General features: G+C 38.6%; 1 protein-coding gene across 6 annotated transcripts in view; it reads left to right on the forward strand.

The window, feature by feature from the left end:
• CCDC150 (coiled-coil domain containing 150) overlaps positions 1 to 27,154 on the forward strand; it is a 91,597-nt gene that overhangs the window by 43,948 nt on the left and 20,495 nt on the right. For 5 of the 6 annotated variants that reach the window (XM_027563395.1, XM_027563420.1, XM_027563401.1 and 2 more), the window contains 2 exons: positions 7,413 to 7,496; positions 21,128 to 21,235. In XM_027563395.1, the coding sequence (XP_027419196.1) occupies positions 7,413 to 7,496; positions 21,128 to 21,235 (192 nt within the window). The remainder of the gene's footprint in view (positions 1 to 7,412; positions 7,497 to 21,127; positions 21,236 to 27,154) is intronic. The other variant, XM_027563411.1, reaches the window with a different exon arrangement.

Consider the following 27,154-nt stretch of genomic DNA (forward strand, 5'->3'; position numbering starts at 1 on the left):
TAAACATCTGCCTACACAGATGATCTGTAATGATGAAAAGTACCAGTATTTCTAACATTTTAAAATACTTTCTTTTCCATAAATTGTGAGAAAGAAACTTGTATTTTTTTCCCCCTGACAGTTCTATCTGTTGGGAAATTAGTAGTAAGTTAGGTTTCTTAAAGCTGTTTGACAAGGTCATTGCCTTACAAATAAATGAAAAAGAAAGTGAAAGTGAAGTCGCTCAGTTGTGTGTGACTCTTTGTGACCCCATGGACTGTAGCCCGCCAGGTTCCTCCATCCTTTGGACTCTCCAGGCAAGAATACTCGAGTAGGTTGCCACTTCCTTCTCCAGGGGATCTTCCCTACCCAGGGATTGAACCCAGGTCTCTCACATTGCAGGCAGACCTTTACCATCTGAGCTACCAGGGAAGTCATTACAAATAAACATTTAAGTCTTACAGCATCTCCAGGTGAAGGAGACTTAAAGAGATTGTTCTGTTAAACAGCTGGTAAGTTTTCTGTGTGCTTTTGAATACTTCAGTTCAGTTCAGTCTCTCAGTCGTGTTCGACTCTTTGCAACCCTATGAATCGCAGCACATCAGGCCTCCCTGTCCATCACCAACTCCCGGAGTTCACCCAAACTCATGTGCATCATGTTGGTGATGCCATCCAGCCATCTCATCCTCTGTCGTCTCCTTCTCCTCCTGCCCCCAATCCCTCCCAGCATCAGGGTCTTTTCCAATGAGTCAACTCTTCACATGAGGTGGCCAAAGTATTGGAGTTTCAGCCTCAGCATCAGTCCTTCCAATGAACACCCAGGACTGTCTCCTTTAGGATGGACTAGTTGGATCTCCTTGCAGTCCAAAGAATTATCTATTTCTTCTATAGTATGGAATTCAGCTTTCAGAATTCCAAAGAAGGTGTGGAGTCTGTCTTAATCTGAGCTAAATTCTTTCAAGCTCTGTCATAAGCTGCTCATTACTTCAACTATGAAAAATTACAGAAACTAAATCTAAATCCTGTTAGTTTTCATGTCCCTGGAACCAGACTATTTGTGTTTCAATTTTGGCTGTGACCTTAGGTGTGATCCTTAACCTTTCTGAACCTGAGTTTCTTAATCTGTCAAAATGGGGATAATACTATTATTAGGAGGTTGTTGAGATTAAGTAAGTTAATATATGTAAAGCATGTAGCACTTTGCTAACATTTATTGAATTCTTAGTATCTCAACTATCCCTAGAAAAAGCCTATTAAGTTCCTTTCGGAGCAACAGGGTGCATTAGCTCTAAATCCTGGAACTATCTCAGGCCAGCTCTCCCTCCCTCAAAATTAAAGATTCATCATTGTCCTTTGCTAGTTGGCCAGACCTCAGCTGGGCTTATCTACCCACCAGGTTTGTGTCTGTCTCAGTGTCCATGGTTCTTCCATGCCTGTACTGCCAGGGAGCAGACCTGTGGCCTTATCCTTTTAGTGACTTTGACAGATCTTGTAGGTAACTTGGTCAGTGTTGATCCTTACCTGCTTACCACCTCTTGATTAAGGTCTTGCAGTAATTACCCATACCTCAATTCCAGCTTACGTGTCTCTGCATAGAATGTTCTCTAACCAGGCCTTGTTGCAGTTGGCTATAATGAGTCTTGAGGAAAGAGGTAGAGATACTACAACTTTTTTTTTTTTTAATCAGCAATATCATTAAACCTATTGCCATTCATTGCTGGCAGTATATTTTTGTTCTTTAAAAATTAACACTTAATCCTCAATAAAAACTACCCTCTAGCATAACCTCTTATTTTTAGAAATGTGCATATGAGTTTGTGTCTTATATGCCACACCATAGATTTAAATTCAGACCCAGTTTTAACCCATGGCTTCATTTACTGTGTGACCTGGACAGGTTCTTAACCTCTGTGGCCTTCAGTGCCAAGGGGATCTTCCCTGTGGAACTCCCCTGAGGGTTCCCACAGCCTACTGTGCATACTCGTTAAAACAGTTACTGTTACTTCATAAACTAGAAACTGACCTGTTTCATGCCTCTGCTTTCATGCCCTTATAATGTAAGAATAGTTAACTTATTTCTGTACTCCCTTGCCTAGCATAGTGCCCACACATAGGTGTTTAAGTAACCTTGGTTGGGTAGAACACAAAGAGGGCCATGTGTATCATGCCAGGCTGTGAGACTCAAATGTGATATTGTGAGTAAAGTGCCAGTCACAGGGCCAACATACAGTATCCTTTTATAAATATCATGCTCGTTTTCTTCCCTCACACTTCCTTATGTTAGGTTTATGTTTGCCATTTCAGCCTTTAGTGACAGCGTGATTTTTAAAAATTTTTATTGAAGTATAATTGATTTATAATGTTAATTTCTGCCATACAGTAAAGTGATTCAGTTTTATATGTATTCTTTTTCATATTCTTTTCCAAATTACGGTTTATGACAGAATATTGAATATAGTTCCCTGTGCTATACAGTAGGACCTTGTTGTTTATCCATCCTGTATATAATAGTGTGCATCAGCGAACCCCAAACTCCCACTCCATCCCTCACACTCTCCCTAGTCCCCTTTGACAACCACAAGTCCTATGAATGACGGTGTAATTTAAGTCCATTACCACAGGCCATCATGAAGGGAACCACAGTGAGAAAAGATCCAAATGTGGGAAGTTTACTGTTTCTGGGTTCAAATTAAATGACTAGTCTCCCTACTTTTTGTTGGTATTTTAAACATACATTTTCAGATGGTAGCACCAGAAAGAAATAGACTTATTTCCATATACAACTAGGATTTTAATGACTTGAAATTAAACAATGTATTAAATATATTAGTTCTTAAAACTCGGATGACACTTAGTGTACACTTGTAAGGGTGACAGAATCGGTTCCATCTGCATGGGCCCATGTCGTACTGGTTGTTAATAGAATAAAATTCTTACTTACCCATCTGCTGATAAAATAGCTTTGTTGTTGTTGTTCAGTCACTGAGTCATGTCTGTTTGTGACCCCATGAACTGCAGCACACCAGGCTTCCCTGTCCTTCACTGTCTCGCAAGAGTTTGCTCAACCTCATATCTGCTGAGTTGTTGATGCAACCAACTATCCCATTCTCTGTCACCCCTTTCCCCTCCTGCCCTCAGTCTTTCCCAGTATCAGGGTCTTTTCCAATGAGTCAGCTCTTCACATCAGGTGGCCAAAGTATTGGAGCTTTGGCTTCAGAATCAGTCCTTCCAATGAGTATTCAGGGCTGATTTCCCTTAGAATTGACTGGTTTGATCTCCTTGCTGTCCGAGGGACTCTCAAGAGTCTTCTCCAACACCACAGTTCAAAGGCATCACTTCTTTGGCATTCAGCCTTTTTTTATTGTCCAGCTCTTACATCCATACAAGACTATTGGAAAAACCACAGCTGTAACTGTACAGACCTTTGTCAGCCAAGTGATTTCTCTTCTTTTTAATATGCTGTCTAGGTTGGTCATAGCTTTTCTTCCAAGGAGCAAGTGTCTTTTAATTTCATGGCTGCAGTCACCATCTGCAGTGATTTTGGAGCTCAAGGAAATAGTCACTGTTTTCATTGTTTCCCCATCTATTTGCCATGAAGTGAGGGGACCAGATACCATGATCTTAGTTTTCTGAATGTTGAGTTTTAAGCCAACTTGTTCACTCTCCTCTTTCACTTTCATCAGGTGGCTGTTTAGTTCCTCTTTGCTTTCTGCCTTAAAGGTGGTGTTATCTGCGTATCTGAGGTTATTGATATTTCTCCCGGCAGTCTTGATTCCAGCTTGTGCTTCATCCAGCCTGGCATTTAGCATGATGTACTCTGCATATAAGTTAAATAAGCAGGGTGACAATATGCAGCCTTGACATACTCCTTTCCCAATTTTGAACCAGTCCGTTGTTCGTGTCCAGTTCTAACTGTTGCTTCTTGACCTGCATGTAGGTTTCTTAGGAGACAGGTGAGTTGGTCTGCTATTCTCATCTCTTTAAGAATTTTCCACAGTTTTTTGTGATCCATACAATTAAAGGCTTTAGCATAGTCAATGAAGTAGAAGTAGATGTTTTTCTGGAATTCTCTTGCTTTTTCTGTGATCTAATGAATATTAGCAATTCATTCTGGTTCCTTGTATATTGCTAAGATTATTTAAACAAAGGATAGTTTGAGTTCAGTTCAGTTCAGTTGCTCAGTCGTGTCCGACTCTTTGCGACCCCATGAATCGCAGCACGCCAGGCCTCCCTGTCCATCACCAACTCCCGGAGTTCGCTCAGACTCACGTCCATCAAGTCGGTGATGCCATCCAGCCGTCTCATCCTCTGTCGTCCCCTTTTCCTCCTGCCCTCAATCCCTCCCAGCATCAGAGTCTTTTCCAATTGAGTTCAGCATTCCACAACTCAGAATCTGAGATATTTACTCATTTAAATGGTCTCTTTCTAATTTCTGGTGTCCCATCAATTTTCTTAAGTGTAGGGCCTGTTTAAATGATAATTTAAATTACTGCCTTAACATCTACCTTACGTTAGCAAAAAAGGAGGACATTATTTCCAAAGTTTATTTAAAATATTAATAGAATTGTTTATGCCTTTGCCTAAAAAAGGAAATTTTATTGAGGAAAATGTTTCCATTATTTAAAAAATTTGTATAAGAGACCCAGACTGTCCAAGTTCTTTTTAAAAAATAAAAGTCTTCAACATTCCAAGAACACATTTTTGAGTGTTCCTATGTGTAATAGCACAATTTTGGTTAAATCTAGCTCTTGATTTTTTATAAGCTTTATCTACACTTTGAAATACTTTGGGCACCTTTATTTATAGAACTTGGAACTGAATTTTAAATTTTAAATAGTTAAGCTTTTATTTCATTAGTTATATGGTATAGCTTTGTTTTTGTAGTGTTATCAGCCATCCTTGTAATATATTTTCTGCTGAAGACTTGATCAAAACATAGCCCCAAATGTTCATTTGTAGGATGATTTTACATTTTTTACATCATAGTTTCTAAACTGTTGTGTTAAAGGAGGACTGTCTTCCATAGACAAAAAAAATTAAAGTTATGATAATATATCATTACCAGCCTCCTGTTTATTGCTAGCAGTCTACATTTCTGTTAGGTTACTTTGAAACCGATAATTAATTGGTCTTAATGCTTTTAAAAAAAATTGCCTTGGTGGGAGCAACACACAGCAATTCAAAGTGAAACTTTAAAAAACTGAAAGTATGAATATGTATAAATAAGTATGAAATAAATATCTGATGTGACAGATGCCTGGATGGCCATACTAGTTAGTAACCCACTGATCTCTTATATTGGGTATACATTTTTGTATTGAATGTACATAATTTTATAGTAGAACTAGTCACTATAATTTTTCTGTCTTTTTTTTAAAATCTAGAATGTCTAAAATGGCTTAATTCTTCTAGTCAAGGCAACTACCAAGAAGACAGTGCTTCAGACTAATGTGATCTCTTGTATGCTATCATGAAAATATTTGAACAGAGGAAAAAATGAGTTACATGTTATATAGTAATCTAGTTTGGAATGTGTTTTTACTTTTATTTGGAAAATATTCACAATATTTAAGATGAAATAAAGTGCACCACAGATTGGCTGTGTTGCAGACAGTGAGGAACGTCTCTTGTGTAAATTAATATCCCAACATATACGTTTTTGTCTTTAAAACTTGCCTAAAGTTGAATGTAAATTCTTTGGCTTTAAATGCTAAAAAGGAGTCTTGTTCTGTTATTCACAGATTAAGCAAATATAAGCCAGAAATAATGATTTTGTCAGCATAGGATTTTTACCAACATTAACAAGAGTTTGAACTCAAAATTAATTGCAAATGATCCATAGTGCAGCTAGTTGGCCTATGTGATTAAGAATTTGTGTTCTTAGTCACATTTGCTTTTGTGTGTATTATCCCTACCATGAACTTATAAAGATGATTTTGACTTAATGGCAAATATCAGTATTTTCTGTTATTAAGATACAACAGTGAAACGGATTGTGGAAGGTGAAAATTTCCATCTTCAATCACTAGTTGTGTTCCTCAGGTATACCAGTAAGGTCCAAAATTTAATCAAGAGAATCTATTTTATACTTATTTCTTCTGACAAGGAGAGGAAAAAGGCATATGAAAAAAATAACTGTCATTATTAAAGGTTGTTTTAATGATTAAATATGTAATTTCATGAAATATAGAAGCTTCAGTAATGTTTGTCCTAGATAACATTGTGTTGAGTACTTTGTCAAACAATGTTTCCAACAAGCATTTCTTTTGCTTTTTCAGTTTTTTTTTTTTTTCCTAACTGCCCTTTAACTATGGTAACTGAACTGTCTCCGGTTGTCCAAGTGGTTATGACCATTTTCTTAAGGGGCTACAGTTATCCCTCAGTATCCATGGAGGATTAGTTCCAGGACCCTCACAGATACCGAAATCTGTGGATACTGGAGTCTCTTATATAAAATGGTATATTTGCATATATTCTGGGTACATCCTTCCATATCCTTTATTTTTATTTTTATTTTTTTTTAAATTAATTTTATTCTATTCTCAAACTTTACATAATTGTATTAGTTCTGCCAAACATCAAAATGAATCCACCACGGGTATACATGTGTTCCCCATCCTGAACCCCCCTCCCTCCTCCCTCCCCACGCCAGTCTTCCATATCCTTTAAATCATCTCTAGATTGCATATAATACCTAGCACAATGTAATGCTATTGTAAGGAGTTGTCAGTTGCCCATATGTGGCAAATTCAAGTTTTGCTTTTTGAACTAGCTGGAAATTATTTTTTTTTCCTAAGTATTTTCCATCCACAGTTGGTTGAACTAGTGGGTATGGAACCCTATGGATACTGAGAGCTGACTGCATGTAATCCTCAAACTGCATATCTGTAACCACTAATAAAACCATCCACATCTGGCTTAGATTGCAACTACAAAGGGATAATTTATGTAACAAAAATAGAGTTAGGAAACAAAAACAAACTCTGTGACTCTTCAGGCACTCATACTTCCAGTTAGAAGTTTCCCTATGTGTTGCTGGGCTTTCTGGGTAGCTCAAACAGTAAAGAATTTCTGCCTGCAATGTGGGAGACCTGGGTTTGATCCCTGGGTCAGGAAGATCCCCTGGAGAAGGACATGGCAACCCACTCCAGTATTCTTGTCTGGAGAATTCCACAGACAGAGGAACCTGGTGGACTGCAGTCCATGGGGCTGCAAAGAGTTGAACACAACTGAGTGACTAACACACACATATGTGTTGCATATTACACTATGATCAGCTGTCTAAAGAAGGACAAAGATGTAGCAGTAGCAAATAAATATGAATCCTGGATTCATTACTGTAGAAATAGTAAGGGTATAAATGCTTGTTTAAGAAGAAAAATAATTATTCATTCTATGTCTAGAGATACTGATACCTATGTTTGTTTTATTAGCTTGCCCAACAACAGGTGGAAAACGTCTTGGGAAAAATTACTGACAGTAAAAATAAACTGGCCTATGAAAAGGGAAAACTTCAGGTATGAGATTTCATTTTCTGATTTTTTTTCTCATTTTCTAACGCCAATTATGAAGCTAAATATTGCTGGACTTTGAAGAGGACCTAGCTCAGTCATTTACCAGTTCTGTAATATTGGACAAGTTTTTAAACCTCCATAAGCTTGGTCCCTTATTCACATCCAGCTGACCTCTATTTACACGCTTGTAATATAATGCTGAAACCTAAAAGTGTGATCCCAAGGTTCATTCTGTAACAGTATGAAACTTTATTATAATTATTTTATGCATAGTCATTAGCTGCCAATGTAGAAAGCCTATGTTCTCTCTCTTTTTATTGAAGTTTTGTTGATTTCCAATATTATGTTAGCTTTGAGTATACAGCAGTGATTCAGTATTTTTATAGATAATACTCTAAAGTTATTATAAAATATTAGCAATATTTCCTGTGCTGAACAACAGATTCTTATAGCTTATTTTATCCATGATAGTTTGTACCTCTTAATCCCTCACCCCTGTCTTGCCCCTCCTACCATCCCTCTCCCCAGTGAAAACCACTAGTTTATTCTCTGTATTTAGTGGTCTGTCTCTGTTTTGTTATTTTCATTCCTTTGAATAAGTGCTAACATACAATTCTTTGTCTAACTTATTTCACTAAGTACAGTATCTTTCAAGTCCATCCATGCTATTGCAATGGCAAGATCTCGTTCTTTTTTATGACTAATATCCTGCTCTGTGTGTGTGTGTGTGTGTGTGTCTGTATGTATGCCGTATCTTGATGCAATTGTCTGTTGATCGGCCTTTAGGTTGCTTCCATATCTTGGCTATTGTAAATAGTGCTGCTATGAACACTGCCTGTGTCTTTTTGAATTAGTATTGTCTTTTTCTTAACATACATACTCTGGTGGAATTTCTAGATCATATGTTAGTTCTACTTTTAGTTTTTTGAGGCACCACTATACCGTTTGCCATAGTAGCTACAACAATTTAACATTCCTACCAGCATTGCACTCAGGTTATCTTTTCTCCATATCCTTGTCAAAATTTGCTATTTGTCGTCTTTTGATGTCACATTCTGACAGGTGTGAGGTTATACCTCATTGTGGTTTCGATTTGCATTTCCCTGATGATAAGCAGTGTTGAGCACCTTTTCATATGCCTGTTGGCCCTCAGTATGTCTTCACTGGGAAGATGTCTGTTCAGGTTTTCTGATCATTTAAAAAATTTGGTTGTTTGGGATTTTTTTATATTGAATTGTATGAACTGTTTACATAGTTTGGATATTAACCACTTATCAGTCATAACATTTGAAAACATTTTCTCCTATCCAGTAGGTTGTCTTTTGATTTTGTCAGTGGTTTTCTTTGCTGTGCTAAGGCTTTTAAGCTCAATTATGTGTCATTTGTATATTTTTGCTTTTGTTTCCTTTTCCTTAAGAGACAGATCCCAGGAAAGATTGCTATAATATATGTCAAAGTGTGTTCTATATTTTCTTCTAGGAGTTTTATGGTTTCAAGTGTTACATTCAAGTCTAATCCATCTCAAGTTAATTTTTATAAATGGTATAAGTTAGTGGTTCAGTTTTCCAAGCACAGTTCAGTTCACTCAGTTGTGTCCAACTCTTTGCAACCCATGGACTCTCTGGATAAATCTGTCAGTTGATGCAAGAGGGGTGTTAAAAGTCCCATACTGTGATTGTATTGTCATTTTCTCCCTTTATGGCTGTTAATATTTGCTTTATATATTTAAATGCTCCTATTTAGATGTACCTGTTTAGGTATATATATGTTGGTGAACATAAATCCAATTCTTCTGTGGATCCCTTTGTCATTATATAATGCTGTTTGTCTTTTGTTGCAGACTTTGTTTTAAAGTCTGCTTTATCTGATATGCGTACTGCTACTTACCTTTTTTTCCTCTTCATTTACATGAACTATCTTTTCCGTCCTCTCACTTTGTGTGTGTGTCTCTGAGGTGAGTCTCTTGCAGACAGCATATAAATGGGTCTTGATTTTTATGCAGTCACCTACCCTATATATTTTGATTGGAGCATTTAATCCATTGATTTGATTGATAAGTGTGTACTTATTGCCATTTTGTTACAATGCCTCTGATCAATAACGTTCAGGTAACAAAAGACATACAATACATCTGTGGTCAATGATGCATTAAGTGTGCACTCCTCCCCACCCTCCGCAACAGCAGCCTTCACCCTAGTGTGGAGCTGCTTTGGGACAAGAGGGAAGAGCAGGAGCCTGTGGGCTGGGATGGTCCCCACATGTCAGTCAGAGTTTCAGTTTCAGCTCCTGCCCCACTACTATTACACACACTGGTTATGGTTACCCTCACCCTGTTCAGGCACAGGGCTGGTTTTGATCCAGCTCCATCTCCCCCAGTTGCTCACTCTCCTTGACAGTGCCAGCCTTTGCCCTAGTGGGGAGCTACTCCAGAGCAAGAGGGTCTGGAGCTGGTATCTGCTGTGGGCTCGGTCACCTGTTGGGGCCCCAGCCTAATTTCCATTGGTTTCCTCCACCTTGTTCCTAGGAGTAAGCATGCCTGTGTGTGCTCTTCAGGAGTGGGGTCTGTTCCTTACAACTCTCTGGTATGTCCCACTGATTTTCAAACCAGCTGCTGGGACTCATCTTTCCAGGTGTTGGTCCCCAGAACTGCGATTCCTAATATGTGGCATGAGCCCCAAAATCCCCAGGGAGGATCTCTGAACCTATGATATCGCTTTTTTTTTCTGTGTCTCTACTAGGGACACAAATCCTGACCTGATCACGTCTCCCTACCAAACTGTGTTTGTCTTTCTTTACAGCCTTGGTTGTAGACATCTTTCTCCAGGTTCATTTGTTTTTAATGAGAGCTGCTCCACATATAGATGTATTTTTGATTTATTTGTAAGGGTAGATGAGCTCAGTGTTGTCCTACTCCACCGTCTTGGTTTTTATCACATGTGTTTTCTTTTTTGCTGGATTTTTCTAACATTCCTAAAAAGAAAGAATCCTGGAAATTAGGTCTCAAGGCAATGGACTTGACTTGAATGCATGATTCTTTAATTCAATGTTCTTTAATTTCATTGTTCTTTAATGTGGGTTTTGCCTCTGTAGTATCCACAGAGCAGGAAACTTGCCACTAATATAACTAAGTCTGCCTTAAACCAACTTTGGTAGAAACACTGAAGTCTGAATTAATGGTTCTTAGCTTCAGCTACACAGTAGACTCCTCTGGGGAATTTTAAAAACACCACATGCTGGGAAGTGTATGATGTCTACCATTTATTTTCAAATGAATCATTAAAAAAAATTAGTTTTTTACATATATTGAAGAAGTGATAGATGGATATATGATGAGCAAGTATAAGAATGTAAATGGTTAAATTTGGATGGCAGGTGTTTAAACACTTTCAAAATAAAAGAGGAAAAATCCCCATGAAAAGGCTTGCACCCCAGAGCAATTAAATCAGAATCTCAAAGAGTACGTTATATAAGCTTTAATAGTTTTTAAAACTCCCCAGTGATTCCAATGTGCGATAGTTGAGCACCACTGGACTGAATGCTATGAAGCAATGTCTGGTTACGCTTGGCAGCCATAGAGCTGATAGAATAAGTAATCTCATTAGAGGCTTGCCACGTACCTCAGCGTTAATCTTATCTATTCAAGGGACTCAGCCATCAGGTTAGCAGACATGATCCAGGACAGAAACAGCAGGAGAGCTGTTTGACCACTATTTGCATGCTTTTAATTAATATTTTCTGGAGGCAATGATACATTTAAGTATAATCTATACTTGTGAAATCTTGCACAAGTCTTAATTTTCTTGAGTTTTATCTTACCTATGAAGTGAGCTGGGGAAGCACACCTCTCTTAATTTCTTTCTCACTAGAAAAGACTGTGTAACAGGCTGGATATATAGATTATTACAGGCACAAAAGAACTTTCTCCTTTGTGAAACTAATGGTCTCATAGAAACTATGGCCCATAATATTGACCTTCTTTTAGCTTTCCCAGGAGAAATGAAGTATATTTTTATGTGTGTGAGAAAAATCACAAACACTCATAGGCAACTTGAAGCCAAATTTTTTCTGGGCGTGGAATACATTTTAAGGTTTGTTAGTGAGTCTGATGTTACTTTTCTAACATTTTAAACCTCAGTTACACTTTTGAGATTATCCTTATAATCTTAAGGAAAATACATGCCTTTTTTCTGCCTGTATTCCTATAATAAGGGCCAAAGTGTTTTGATAGTCTTTGAAAGCTGAAACACTTTTGAAACTATTGATTCACTGGTGTTTTTATGTCAAGCTTTGTGTTGAAACACTGCAAAGATACTGATCTCATCAGCCCAAGGGAAAGTGCTCTTATATAGCCTATTGGTGGTGGTGGTGGTGTTGCTGTCATTACCCCTGAGCCACCAGGGAAGCCCATATAGCACATTACTCTTTTTAATTGAAATGTAGTTAATTTACGATCTTGTGTTAGTTTCTGGTGTGCAGCAAAGTGATTCAGTTATATATTCTTTTTCATATTATCTTCCATTACACTTTATTACAAGATACTGAATATAGTTCCCTGTTCTGTACAGTGGGACCTTGTTGTTTATCTGTTTTATACACAATAGCTTGAATTCTCCAATCCCAAACTCCTAAGTTAGCTGTCTCCTTCACTCTCCCTTTTGGTAACCATAAGTTTTTTTTTTTTTTTTTTTATGTTTTTATGCCTGTGAGTCTTGTTTCTGTTTTATAAATAATGTCATTTATATCATATTTGGCTCAAATGGTAGAGAATCTGCCTGTAATGTGGGATACCTGGGTTCGATCCCTGAGTTGGGAAGATCCCCTGAGAAGGGGAAGGCTACCCACTCCAGTATTCTTGCCTGGATAATTCCATGGACAAAGGAGCCTGGCAGGCTATAGTCCATGGGTTCTCAAAGAGTCACACACAACCGAGTGACTTTAACTTTCATATCATATTTCAGATTCCACATATAAATATCAATGTTATTTTTCTTTTTCTGTCTGACTTCACGTAGTTTGATAATCTCTAGGGTGATCCATGTTGCTACAAATGGCATTCTTTTGCTCTTTTTATGACTGAGTAATATTCCTCTCTGTGTGCGCATGTGTGTGTGTGTGTGTATGCATGCACCATATTCTTTATTCATCTGTTTATGGACATTTTGGTTGCTTTCATGTCTTGGCTATTGTAAATGATACATTATTCTTGCCAGGTAATCTAAAGAAAGAGCTGCATACTAAACATAATCAAAATAGTCTGTTTTCTCTCAATTGGATTATAATTAATTTAAATATTATGTATCAACCATATTAGATAAGAGATTGCATTTTTAAACTAATAATATAAATACTGGGTTTCAGGTGTTAATGTAGACTGTCAGAAACCGCTGCCTCACATTCAAACTTGATTTGATATTTGGTGCTGTATACTGTTACATTATCTAAATATGTCCAAATGTATTTATCCTTTATGTTAATGTATTTTTAGGCAGTTTTCAATTGCTTACAAACAATGCTTGCATGATAAATTCTTATACATGTCTTTGTACTCACATCCAAAGAGTCTCTAACTATAATTCTTAGGAGAATTACTGGATTGTAGCAACCCACTCCAGTGTTCTTGCCTGGAGAATCCCAGGGACAGGGGAGCCTGGTGGGCTGCCATCTATGGGGTCACACAGAATCGGACACGAATGAAGCGACTTAGCAGCAACAGCAGCAGCCTGCCAATGTAGGAGACTTAAGAGACACCGGTTGGATCCCTGGGTCAGGAAGATCCCCTGGAGAAGGAAATGACAACGCCCTCCAGTATTCTTGCCTGGAGAATCCGGTGGACAGAGGAGCCTGGTGGGCTACAGTCCATAGGGTCACAAAGAGCCTGACACAACTGAAGTGATTTACCATGCATTCAGGGTGTACATAAATTTAATTTTACTAGACTCTCTCAAATTTCTCCTGAAAGTTTGGAAAGCAGTCTGTATAAGAGAATATAGAATGACAGTGTTATGAGTCTTATAAAGTAGATGAATCTCATAAAATAATACTACATGATGCTTTAAAAGTGAAAGTGTTAGTCACTCAGTGTTGTGTGACTACACTTGTGTCTGACTCTTTGTGACCCCAGGCTGTAGGACTGTAGACTGCCAGGCTCCTCTGTCCATGGATGTTTAAGGATACATTTATAATAAAATTATTTAAAAGGAATAGGAATGATAAACACCAAATTCAGGATAGTAGTAAACTGTAAAATGGCAGGAAGATATTTATTGGATTAGGCTACACAGAGGTATATTTGTATGTTTTATTCAAGTTGAGTGATGGATAGATGGGCTGTTACTATATAGGTCTGAAAGATTTCTATCACTTTTTTCCTTATCTTTAAATGTATGTCAGTTAGTGCTTTATGCTCACTCTAATCTACCCTCAATCTCATCACTCTTATACCAGCTGGATTCAAATATTATATTAGCTACTGGCCCCTTATTATAGGCAGCTGCTTTTATGATCTTAGTTTAAAGATTATTTAAGAGTTTTGTTTTAGTAAATCTTATTAAGCTATAACATACAGAAAAGTACACAAGGTACAGCTCATGAATTTTCACAAAGTAAAAGTATCCGTGTGACCAGCACTCAGAATAAGAAACAGAATGTTCCCAGAACTCATCTCATAACCTTTTTCAGTCACTGTCTCCCATGATGTTACTCTCCATCATCTTGACTTCTATAGCCAGATTAGTTTTACCTGTTTTGAATTTTATATAATTGTTACAGAATATGCTTTTTGTGTCTTGTTTCTTTCACCCAGCATTGTAATTGAGAGATTCATCCATGTTGTCTGTTGTATTAATGCTTCTTTGGCTTGAATTGCTGCATGAAATTATATGAATATTATTAAGAGTTCTGTGCTGAAGTCATCACAGTTTTATGACTATATTATCATATTTCAAGTCAAAATACATAACTCTGGCAGTTCAGGTTGTTTCAGTTATGAAACTCAATCTAAACTATGAAGGTGCTAATATTATAGGCTTGTCCTACTTAATTTCTAATTTATTATATGTACTGAAAAAAAAAAACCTAGGAAATTTCTTAATAGCATTCATTTAGAATGCTTGCACTAGAAAACACATAAAAATAAGTTTTTCTTTTCATCAATATCTTAGTTGTCTCACAGTTTCTTTTTTATTTTGGTCTGTCCTGTGCAGCACGTGGGTATAGTTCCCCGGCCAGGGATCGAACCTGCGCCCCATGCACTGGAAGCATGGAGTCCTGACTGCTGCTATATTTTTATAGTTTTATATTTCAAAAAATATATAAGAGGCAATAGGGGGGTAAGGAATTAAGTGGTACAGACTACTGTGCATAAAATATGCTACAAATATATATTGTATATCACATGAAATATAGCCAACATTTCATAATAACGGAATGGACTATAATCTTCCAAAATTGTGAATCACTGTGTTGCACACTTGAAACTTATATAATATTGTAAATCAGCTGTACCTCAATTTTTAAAAATACATATCTCTATATTTAGATCATTTGAAATAATAGGAGGAAATGACCTTGACCTAAATACTACTTTTCTGAGACTGCCTAATAACAAACACCCTCTTCCAACAACACAAGAGAAGACTCTATACATGGACATCACCAGATGGTCAACACTGAAATCAGATTAATTATATTCTTTGCAGCCAAAGATGGAGAAGCTCTATACAGTCAGCAAAAACAAGACCAGGAGCTGACTGTGGCTCAGACCATGAACTCCTTATTGCCAAATTCAGACTTAAATTGAAGAAAGTAGGGAAAACCACTAGACCATTCAGGTATGACCTAAATCAATCCCTTATGATTATACAGTGGAAGTGAGAAATAGATTTAAGGGTCTAGATGTGATAGATAGAGTGCCTGATGAACTATGGAATGAGGTTCGTGACATTGTACAGGAGACAGGGATCAAGACCATCCCCATGGAAAAGAAATGCAAAAAAGCAAAATGGCTGTCTGGGGAGGCCTTACAAACAGCTGTGAAAAGAAGAGAAGTGAAAAGCAAAGGAGAAAAGGAAAGCTACAAACATCTGAATGCAGAGTTCCAAAGAATAGCAAGAAGAGATAAGAACGCCTTCTTTAGCGATCAATGCAAAGAAATAGAGAACAACAGAATGGGAAAGACTAGAGATCTCTTCAAGAAAATCAGAGATACCAAAGGAACATTTCATGCAAAGATGGGCTCGATAAAGGACAGAAATGGTATGGACCTAACAGAAGCAGAAGATATTAATAAGAGATGGCAAGAATACACAGAAGAACTGTACAAAAAGATCTTCACGACCCAGATAATCACGATGGTATGATCACTGACCTAAAGCCAGACATCCTGGAATGTGAAGTCAAGTGGGCCTTAGAAAGCATCACTACGAACAAAGCTAGTGGAGGTGATAGAATTTCAGTTGAGGTATTCCAAATCCTGAAAGATGATGCTGTGAGCAGTGGCCACAGAACTGGAAAAGGTCAGTTTTCATTCCATTCTCAAAGAAAGGCAATGCCAAAGAATGCTCAAACTACCGCACAATTGCACTCATCTCACACGCTAGTAAAGTAATGCTCAAAATTCTCCAAGCCAGGCTTCAGCAATATGTGAACTGTGAACTTCCTGATATTCAAGCTGGTTTTAGAAAAGGCAGAGGAACCAGAGATCAAATTGCCAACATCCGCTGGATCATGGAAAAAGCAAGAGAGTTCCAGAAAAACATTTATTTCTGCTTTATTGACTATGCCAAAGCCTTTGACTGTGTGGATCACAATAAACTGTGGAAAATTCTGAAAGAGATGGGAATACCAGACCACCTGATCTGCCTCTTGAGAAATCTGCATGCAGGTCAGGAAGCAACAGTTAGAACTGGACATGGAACAACAGACTGGTTCCAAATAGGAAAAGGAGTACGTCAAGGCTGTATGTTGTCACCGTTTATTTAACTTATATGCAGAGTACATCATGAGAAATGCTGGACTGGAAGAAACACAAGCTGGAATCAAGATTGCCAGGAGAAATATCAATAACCTCAGATATGCAGATGATACCACCCTTATGGCAGAAAGTGAAGAGGAACTCAAAAGCCTCTTGATGAAAGTGAAAGAGGAGAGTGAAAAAGTTGGCTTAAATCTCAACATTCAGAAAACGAAGATCATGGCATCTGGTCCCATCACTTCATGGGAAATAGATGCGGAAACAGTGGAAACAGTGTCAGACTGTATTTTTCTGGGCTCCAAAATCACGGCAGATGGTGACTGCAGCCATGAAATTAAAAGACGCTTACTCCTTGGAAGGAAAGTTATGACCAACCTAGATAGCATATTCAAAAGCAGAGACATTACTTTACCAACAAAGGTTTGTCTAGTCAAGGCTATGGTTTTTCCTGTGGTCATATATGGATGTGAGAGTTGGACTGTGAAGAAGGCTGAGTGCCAAAGAATTGATGCTTTTGAACTGTGGTGTTGGAGAAGACTCTTGAGAGTCCCTTGGACTGCAAGGAGATCCAACCAGTCCATTCTAAAGGAGATCAGCCCTGGGATTTCTCTGGAAGGAATGATGCTAAAGCTGAAACTCCAGTACTTTGGCCCCCTCATGCGAAGAGTTGACTCATTGGAAAAGACTCTGATGCTGGGAGGGATTGGTGGCAAGAGGAGAAGGGGACGACAGAGGATGAGATGGCTGGATGGCATCACTGACTCGATGGACGTGAGTCTGAGTGAACTCCGGGAGTTGGTGATGGACAGGGAGGCCTGGCGTGCTGCGATTCATGGGGTCGCAAAGAATCGGACACGACTGAGCAACTGATCTGATCTGAATAAGCTGGCTATGGAAGCTATTTTTCATGGATTTAATGACATAGAAACATCAGATCTCTGAGGTAGCAGGATTTATTTGCTTCTATGTTCTTCCCCATTTGAATGTCCTGAATTAAAAATCCTTTTGAAAAAGAGACCGACTGCAAAAACTAAAGTGGCTTACAGATGCAAATATGCCATCTAACAAGTTTCAGAGCATTTTATTGAGTACCTTGAGGCTGGAGGTAGGGTAATTACCTGAGAAAAATTACCCACAAAAAATAGTGTGTGTTTTGCTTGAAGAGAGGCAAATTTAAAATTCTTTGAGTGTTTATCAGTACTTTTCCACTGAGTTCTAAGATTAACAGCAGTTTGCTTATATTTAAAATGAGAATAATTATTGCATCAAAACACACCTTTAGAGGCAGCCATTCTGATTCTGAACCTTAAGTGAAAACCACTTAATGGGGAGCCACACAACATGTTTTATGCTGTGTTGTTCAGTCACCAAGTCGTGTTCTACTCTTCATGACCCCATGGACTGCAGCATACCAGGCTGCACCATTTCCCAGAGTTTGCCCAAGTTCTCGTCCATTGCATTGGTGATGCCATCCAACCATCTCATCCTGTCACCCTTTTCTCCTTCTGCCTTCAGTCTTTCCCAGCATCAGGGTGTTTTCTAATTAGTTAGCAGTTCGCATCAGGTGGCCCAAAGTATTGAGCTTCAGCAGTAGTCCTTCCAATTAATATTCAGGGTTAATGTCCTTTAGGATCAACTGGTTTGATCTCCTTGCTGTCCAAGGGCTGTCAGGAGTCTTCTCCATCATGACAGTTTGAAAGCATAAATTTTTTGGCATTCAGCGTTCTTTATGGTCCAAATCTCAGATCTGCACATGTCTTACTGGAAAAACCCAAGCTTTGACTATATGGACCTTTGTCAGCAAAGTGATGCCTCTGCTTTTTAATACACTGTCTAGGTTTGTCATAGCTTTTCTTCCAGGGACCAAGCTTCTTTAATTTCATGGCTGCGGTCACTGTCTGCAGTGATTTTGGAGCCCAAGAAGAGAAAGTCTTTTCCCCTTCTAATTGCCATGAAGTGATGGGACTAGATGCTATGATCTTAAGGTTTTTTTTTTAATATTTTAAACTGGCTTTTTCACTCTCATCCTTCACCTTTATCAAGAGACTCTTTAGTTCCTATTTGCTTTCTGCCATTAGGGTGGTATCATCCACATATCTGAGGTTGTTGATATTTCTCCCAACAATCTTGTTTCCAGTTTGTAACTCATCCAACCCAGCATTTCTCATAATGTGCTCTGGTATAAGTTAAATAAACAGGGTCACAGTAAACAGCCTTGTCATCCTCCTTTCTCAATCTTGAACCAGTCAGTTGTTCCATACAAGGTTCTGACTTTTGCTTATTGACCAGCATATAGGTTTCTCAGGAGACAGATAAGATGATCTGGTATTCGCATCTCTTTAAGAGTTTTCCACAGTTTGTTATGATCCACACAGTCAAAGACTTTAGCATTGTCAGTGAAACAGAGGTAGATGTTTTTCTGGAATTCCCTTGCTTTTTCTATGATCCAGCAAATGTTGGCAATTTGATCTCTGGTTCCTCTGCCTTATCTGTATCCAGCTTGGACATCTGGAAGTTCTCAGTTCACACAATGCTGAATCCTAGCATGTAGGATTTTGAGCCATAACCTTACTAGCATGAGAGATGAGGGCAGTTGTCCGGTGTTTTGGACATTCTTCAGTACTGCCCTTCTTGGGAATTGGGACGAAGATTGACCTTTTCCAGTCCTGTGGCCACTGCTGGGTTTTCCAAACTTGCTAACATGTTGAGTGCAGCACTTTGATAGCATCATCTTAAAGCTCTGCTGGAATTTGATCACCTCCACTAGGTTTATAGGTTTTTTTCTGGGTTTGGGTGACTGACCACACCATTGTGGTTATCTGGGTCATTAAGATCTTTTTTGTTCAGTTCTCTGTATTCTTTCCATCTCTTCTTGATCTCTTCTGCTTTTATTAGGTCTTCACCATTTCTGTCCTTTATTGTGCCCATTTTTGGATGGAAATATTTCTTTGATATATCCAATTTTCTTGAAATCTTTACTTTTTCCCCTTCTGTTGTTTTCCTCTTTTTCTTTGCATTGTTCATTGAAGAAGGCCTTCTGTCTCTGCTATTCTGTGGAACTCTGCATTCAGTTGGGTGTACCTTTCTCTTTCCCCCTTGCTTTTCATTTCTCTTCTTTCTTCAGCTATTTGTAAATCCTTCTCAGACAACCGCTTTGCCTTCTTGCTTTTCTTTTTCTTGAGGATGGTTTTGTTTGGTGCCTCTGTACAGTGTTATGGACCTCTGTCTGTAGTTCTTCAGGCACTCTGTTTACTAGATCTGGCCCCTCGAATCTGTTTGTCACCACTGCTCTGTATTCATAGGGGACTTGACTTAAGTCATACCTGGGCTGGCCTAGTGTGTTTTCCCACTTTTAGTTTAGGCCTGAATTTTTCTATGAGACACTAATGATCTGAGCCACAGTCAGCTCCAGGTCTTGTTTATGGTGACTGTCTACAGTTTCTCCATCTTGGGCTACAAAGAATGAAATCACTCAGATTTCGGTATTGACCATTTGGTGATGTCCATGTGTAAAGTTGTTTTATACTGTACACTGTGGAAAAGAGAAACAGAAACAGGCAAAGATGAGAGAAGAGAGGATTCTGCTGATGAAACGAGAGATTTCCTGAGACAAAATGTGTTTTCATGTAGCCTTTCCAAAAAAAGTTAATATTAGCACTCAAATTTTAACAGTTTTTAAACATAATCGGTAGCTACAACCAAGAGGAGTATGCCCTTCACAGGTGGGAAATAAAAGATTGCAAGAGAGGAAGAAATTTATTTAAAAATTCTGGATGAAACTTTTTCCGATTCAGAGATAGGCTTAGTAATGTTATTTGCATGAGAGGATTGGAAATAAGAGGAAGAAAACAGAGAAATACACAATTTGGAAATTTGTATGTAAATATTAATGACTCACTTCCCCAAATGGAGCTTGCCAGGTGGCACTAATGGTAAAGCACCTGCCTGCCAATGCAGGAGGAGTAAGAAACTAAGACTCAGTCTTTGGGTTGAAAAGATCCCCTTGGAGGAGAACATGGCAACCCACTCCAGTATTCTTGCTTGTGGAGAATCCCATGGACAGAGGAGCCTGCCGGAGGTCCATAGGATCCCAGAGAGTTGGACAATACTGGAACAACTTAGCATGCACATTCCCCCAAATAATCATCATCTTTAAAGATATGAATAGTCAGCTTTATGAGTTCGTTTTCAAATATAATTAAGCCTATAAGAATTCTGTTAATTAGCTTTTATAATTCTCTGTTGATAAAACACAAAACTCTGTCTCCTCCTTACATACTGATAATTCTAATTATTTGTACTCAGAAGGGTTTCAGAGTGCTAGATACCACAATTCCTTTAAAACAGAAATGAAAATACATTGCCCACAAAGTCTCACTGTTATGTTCATGAACTGTGTTAATTTGTAGTTTCCATAAGTGCCGTAAACCAAATGAATTATATCAATACTTATATATGGCTACAGCCTACTTTTATTTGTTGAAGTATTTTAGTTGACATAGAATCATTGAAAAATGTAGGCTTGCTTTCTTAAGAATTTGCTGTGATTTTTTTCGCCAAAATTCTTGGCCTTTTTTAAAAAAAAAAACTTTTTTTAAGTGTATATATCTATCTGTTTCATCAGCAAGGCTTATTTTATTGCTCTTCTATTTTTTTCCTCTAGACAAAAGTTAAGCAGCTAGAAGAACAACTGCATTCTCTTACTGAAACCAGTTCACAGAATGATCATCTACGCAAGTTGAATAAGGCACTAGAAGGCAAATATGCTCAGGTGTGATTAATAGCTACAAAACAGATTGCTTTTATGTTTTGATTAGCTTTTAAGAAACAGGCCTTTCTCCCCACCTCACCATACAAGCCCAGGAAGATGAATATTCTCTCACTGTACTCCATTTAACAAACATTTTTTAAAACACCCTCTATGTACAAAGTTCCACTTAATCCTAGAGGATTTCGGAAAGATGCCAGAATCAGGATTGGGACATTCAGCTTGCTTATGCTCTAACTGGAGGATTAGGAATGTACTCAGTAGATTTTATTATAGAAGATTATGACTTTCGGAAACAAAATAGATTGTATTGGGAGCATCCTTAGGGAGCATTATTATGATGAAAGCATCACGAATCATGTTGTTCATAGAGGAAGTGGGTTTTTTTGATGTGAGCCTTAAAAGTTTTGGCAGATGCGAGGAACAAGTATCTTTGATTTTTTAGTTATAGGCAAAGACAGAACTTGGTGCCAGCATGACCCACAGCAGCGCACTTGAAAGAGGTATTAGTAATGAAGGTGCTTGCTTGTCAACATGGTGGCTGTTGAGACTGAAAACCTGTCATAGGTCACAGAATACTTTTAACAGATGAAGAGAAAATTAGACAGATAAGGTATATAAAACCTTATATATGATGTGGGGAAAAGGCATTTGTTGTTGATGTTTGGAGTGCCCTCTTCCCACAAAGAACAATTTGGCTTTATTTACCTTTAGTGAAGAAAACAATCCAGGATTATGTGTTAGTAAAAAAAAGTGATTCATTTCAGTGATTTACAGTTTACCACATTATCTGTTTAATTCTTAACACTCAGTGTTAGCATGTGTAATGTCTGTGTCTATAATGTTTGTGTATGTTATACCTCTGGTAACCAAGGAACTAGAATGTGTCTTCACATGGAATGCTGCTAGCGTTCTAACCATCTAACTACACTGGTAAAGGGGGCTTCATTAGATACGCTTTCTTTCTTCACTAGGACATACTTCATTCTGGTTATTTTTTTTATTCTGAAAGCAAAGGAACACATTCCTAAGTATATTTTCCATCACAGCTTTGTTTAGAACATTGTGCTGTTTCTCCCAGTAAACGGGGCATTCACTGAAAAATAATCCTAGGTTTAGCTGATTTGTTTTTCTCAATTGGTGATGCCTCCAAGAAGAAGGAAATCTCCAGAGAGGCCTGCTTCTTCGAAATTCCTTGAAAGCTATAGGCCTCCTGTAAACAGTGTCAAGGAACGAACTTCCTCGGTTGGTTTGCCCAGTGTTGTGCCAAACCCCACACGCCGTGTGACCTTTGCACCTGCCCTGACTTCTGTGAGGTCTTCTCAGGAGATTGGAGACTCTCGGATCTCTCTAAAGACTCTTTTGAATGCCATTAAAACCATGGAGGGAAGACTAGAAGGTAAAATAGACATTCTTGCCTCAAGACCATTAATAAATGATGAGTCACCAAATTTTCTTAATCGAGATTCGGTAAGTGAAGACTAGAAATCATAACGAAATTTCAGATTTATACAACAATGAAGAAAAGTAGTAACATCTAGAGAGATAAAGTTTAGAGATGTGCGTACTAACAAGGAAACAAGCTTCTTCACAAACAGGATAGACTAATGTAGATTGAAACCATCATTCTGGCTATCTCATACTTTTTCTTTTGGACACAGAAATGTCCAATTTGCCTTAACACTAACCATTGAGATTTTTTAAATCTAATTTTCTATTTCTTAAAAATGAGTATGTTAATAATCTTAACATTTACAGTAAAATGTCTGGATAAAGGCTGATTTTAAAGTAGAAGTACATAAATAGGAGCCCTAATATATTGGATGCTGGCATATATTTCCCCCCAAAAACTTACTAGAGCATCTATCTTTGTTTCCTATTTAAAAACAGAAAGTACTATAGCTTGTCTTTAGAGTTAACTAATGTTTAGATACTTTTGTTAAGTACTTTAGCTAGCGGCCTTTTCATATTTATATAAACACTGGTAAAACTATAAAAACTATGTTCTTCCTAATGTATTTTTCCCATTCAGTAGGTTTTAAAACGTCTAAGTTAGCATCTTTTATACTATGCTTGGATCCCTACAGAAAAAGTATTTTAATTGTTACACGTTAAAACTTATAGGGAAGTATAATGTTGAGGGAGATGTGGGGGAAAAGCATTCTTTGTTGATGTTTGGAGTGCCTTCTTCCCACAAAGGACAATTTGGCTTTATTTACCTTTATTTCTTGGGCTTCCCTGGTGGCTCAGATGGTAAAGAATCTGCCTGCAATGTAGGAGACCCAGATTCAATCCCTGAGTCTGATCCCTGGGTTGGGAAGTTCCGCTGGAGAAGGGAATGGCTATACCCAGTCCAGTATTCTTGCCTGGAGAATTCCATGGACAGAGGAGCCTGGCAGGCACAATTCATGGGGTTGCAACACAAAAATCAAACACAATTGAGTGACTAACACTTTCACTTTTTCACAGAGGAGCCTGGTGGCCTAGTCAATGGGGTCACAAAGAGTCGGACATGACTGAAGGGACTTAGCACACACACACACATTATATAAGATGTATTAAGATATATAAATATATATATCTTCAGATACATAAGATATATAAATATCTTCAGATATTTAAATACAGATATATGAATATCTCCGGAGAAGGCAATGGCACCCCGCTCCAGTACTCTTGCCTGGAAAATACCATGGATGGAGGAGCCTGGTAGGCTGCAGTCCATGGGGTTGCTAAGGGTCCGACACGACTGAGTGACTTCCCTTTCACTTTTCACTTTCATGACTTGGAGAAGGAAATGGCAACTCACTCCAGTGTTCTTGCCTGGAGAATCCCAGGGACCGGGGAGCCTGGTGGGCTGCCGTCTATGGGGTCACACACAGTCGGACACGACTGAAGTGACTTAGCAGCAGCATATGAATATCTTAATCATAACATATTTTAGGTTAAAACAAGATTCAGAAGAGTGTACAAAATATTTCACTATTTGTGTGCAAAAGGGTTGGGAGGATGAAGAATATATACATATGTGTTCACCTTTGCAAAGAGTATCTCTAAAATGAATTGTAATAAATTGGCAATGTTATTTTCAAGAAAGGGAACTGGGTGGCTGGGAGATTTTTCACGGTATCAAAAGGATAAAGCGAAAAATCTCTCAGCCAAAGCAAAAGTGGACAAAGGATGGTCTTTTCAGCAAGCAGTGCTGAAGCAATTGCATATCACATGCAAAAACAAAAAACAAAGTACCTTTGATCTGTACCTCCTACCGTATATAAAAATTATCTCAAAATGGGTAACAGCCTTAAAGATAAAACCTAAAACTAAAACTTTCAGAAGAAAACATTGGAAGAAAGCTTTGTAATCTTGAATTACACATAGATTTCTTAGATTTGACATCAAAAGCATGATCCACAAAGGAAAAAAAAAAGAAATGACAGCTTATGCTCTTCAAAGACATTGTTAAGAAAATGAAATAAACTACAGGCTGGGAGAAGAAACAATTGCAAATCACATATGAGATGAAAGTGTTGTCTCCAGAATTTATTAAAATCACAAAACTCAGTAAGAAGGAAGGAGAAGGAAGTGACATCCCACTCCTTGCCTGGAAAATCTCATGGACGGAGAAGCCTGGTAGACTGCAGTCCATGGGGTCGCTAAGAGTCGGACACGACTGAGCGACTTCACTTTCACTTTTCACTTTCATGCATTGGAGAAGGAAATGGCAACCCACTCCAGTGTTCTTGCCTGGAGAATCCCAGGGACAGAGGAGCCTAATGGGCTGCCGTCTATGGGGTCACACAGAGTCAGACACGACTGAAGAGATGCAGCAGCAGCAGCAGCAGCAGTAAGAAGGAAGCAATTTGGGAAAAGAAGAGGCAAAGTACTTGAACATATATTTCACTAAAAAGATATATGGATATAAGTAAGAACTTGAAAAGATGTTAAACATCAGGCATTAGGGAAATGCAAATTAATACTGCGGTGAGATGCTGCCTCACACTATTGTGTGTTTGTGTTCAGTCATGTCCGACTCTTTATACCCCATGAACTACAGCCCTCTAGGCTTCTCTGCCCATGGAATTTTCCAGGCTAGAATGCTGCAGTGGGTTACCAGACAGTAAAGAATCTGCCTGTAACGTGAGAGACGCAGGTTTGATCCCTGGATTGAGAAGATCCCCTAAGAAGGAAATGGCGGTCCACTCTAGTATTCTTGCCTGGAGAATTCCATGGACAGAAGAGCCTGGTGAGGGTTACAGTCTATGGAGTCACAAAGAGTCAGACACAACTGAGTGACTAACACTTTCACTTTCACCTCCAGGGGATCTTCTGGACCCAGGGATCAATCCACATCTCTTGCGTCTCCTGCCTTAGCAGGCAGATTCTAATGCCACCTGGGAAGCCCACCACATACTATTAGAATGTTTAAAATTGAAAAACTGATCGTACCGAGTGTTAGTGAAGCTATGGAGGAGCTCTCATACATTGTTGAAGGGAGTGTAAAATCAACCATTTTGGAAAATAGTTTGGTAGCTTCTTTAAAAGTGAAACGGGACTTCTCTGGTGGTCCAGTGGCTAAGATTCTGCAGTCCTAATGCAGGGGTGCTGGGTTCCATCCCTGGTCAGGGAACTAGATCCTACATGCCGCAACTAAGACCTGGGGCAGCCAACTTTTTTTCAAATGAAACATATTACTACCATATGACCTATCTCTTCCACCTCTATGTATTTACCAAAGATGAATGAAAGTTTATATCTACAAACTGTATACAGCTGCTCAAAGCAGTTTTATTTGCACTACCTTAAAACTGTAACTTCATGGCAAATAGATGGGGAAACAGTGACAGGCTTTATTTTCTTGGGCTCCAGAATCACTACAGATGGTGACTGCAGCCATAAAATTAAAAGATGCTTTCTCCTTGGAAGAACAGCTATGACAAACCTAGACAGCATATTAAAAAGCAGAGACATTACTACTTTGCTGACAAAGGTCCATATAGTCAAAGCTGTGTTTTTTCCAGTAGTCATGTACACATGTGAGAGCTAGACAATAAAAAAGGCTGAAGGCCAAAGAATTGATGCCTTCAAACTGTGGTATTGGAGAAGACTCTTGAGAGTCCCTTGGACAGCAAGGAGATCAAACCAGTCAATCCTAAAGGTAATCAACCCTGAATGTTCATTAGGACTGATGTTGAAGCTTCAATACTTTGGCCACCTGATGTGAAGAGCCAACTCATTGGAAAAGACCCTGATGTTGGGAAAGGTTGAAGGCAGGAGAAGGGAATGACAGAGGATGAGATGGTTGGATGGCATCACTGACTCAATGGACATGAGTTTGAGCAAGCTCCAGGAGATGGTGAAGGACAGGGAAGCCTGGCATACTGCAGTCCATAGGGTTGCAAAGAGTCGGACACTAGTGAGCGACTGAACAGAACAGAAAACTGGAACAACTCCAGTGTCTAGCAGAATACTGTTCAGCAACAGGAAGGAAGAACTATTGATACATGCAGAAGATTGAGTGAATCTTAACTGTGCTGAGTAAAACAAACCATTCCAAAATGAGTACAGTATGTCCTCTACATATGAACCTTCAAGTTGTGAACTTTCAAACTTGCATTCACGTGTCCAATCATGAAGGTTAGTTCTATTTGAGGCGGCACAGGATTCGAATGTAGACTGGTACTTGAAGTCTGCAGCAGCTGTTCAGAATACAGTCCAGTTCAGTTCAGTTGCTCAGTCATGTCCGACTCTGTGACCCCATGGACTGCAGCACGCCAGGCCTCCCTGTCCATCACCAACTCCTGGACTTTACACAGACTCATGTCCATGAGTTGGTGATGCCATCCAACCATCTCATCCTCTGTCATCCCCTTCTCCTCCCTCCTTCAGTCTTTCCCAGCATCAGGGTCTTTTCCAATGAGTCAG

This window comes from Bos indicus x Bos taurus, chromosome 2, assembly GCF_003369695.1.
Source record: "Bos indicus x Bos taurus breed Angus x Brahman F1 hybrid chromosome 2, Bos_hybrid_MaternalHap_v2.0, whole genome shotgun sequence".
Taxonomy (NCBI): Eukaryota; Metazoa; Chordata; class Mammalia; order Artiodactyla; family Bovidae; genus Bos; species Bos indicus x Bos taurus.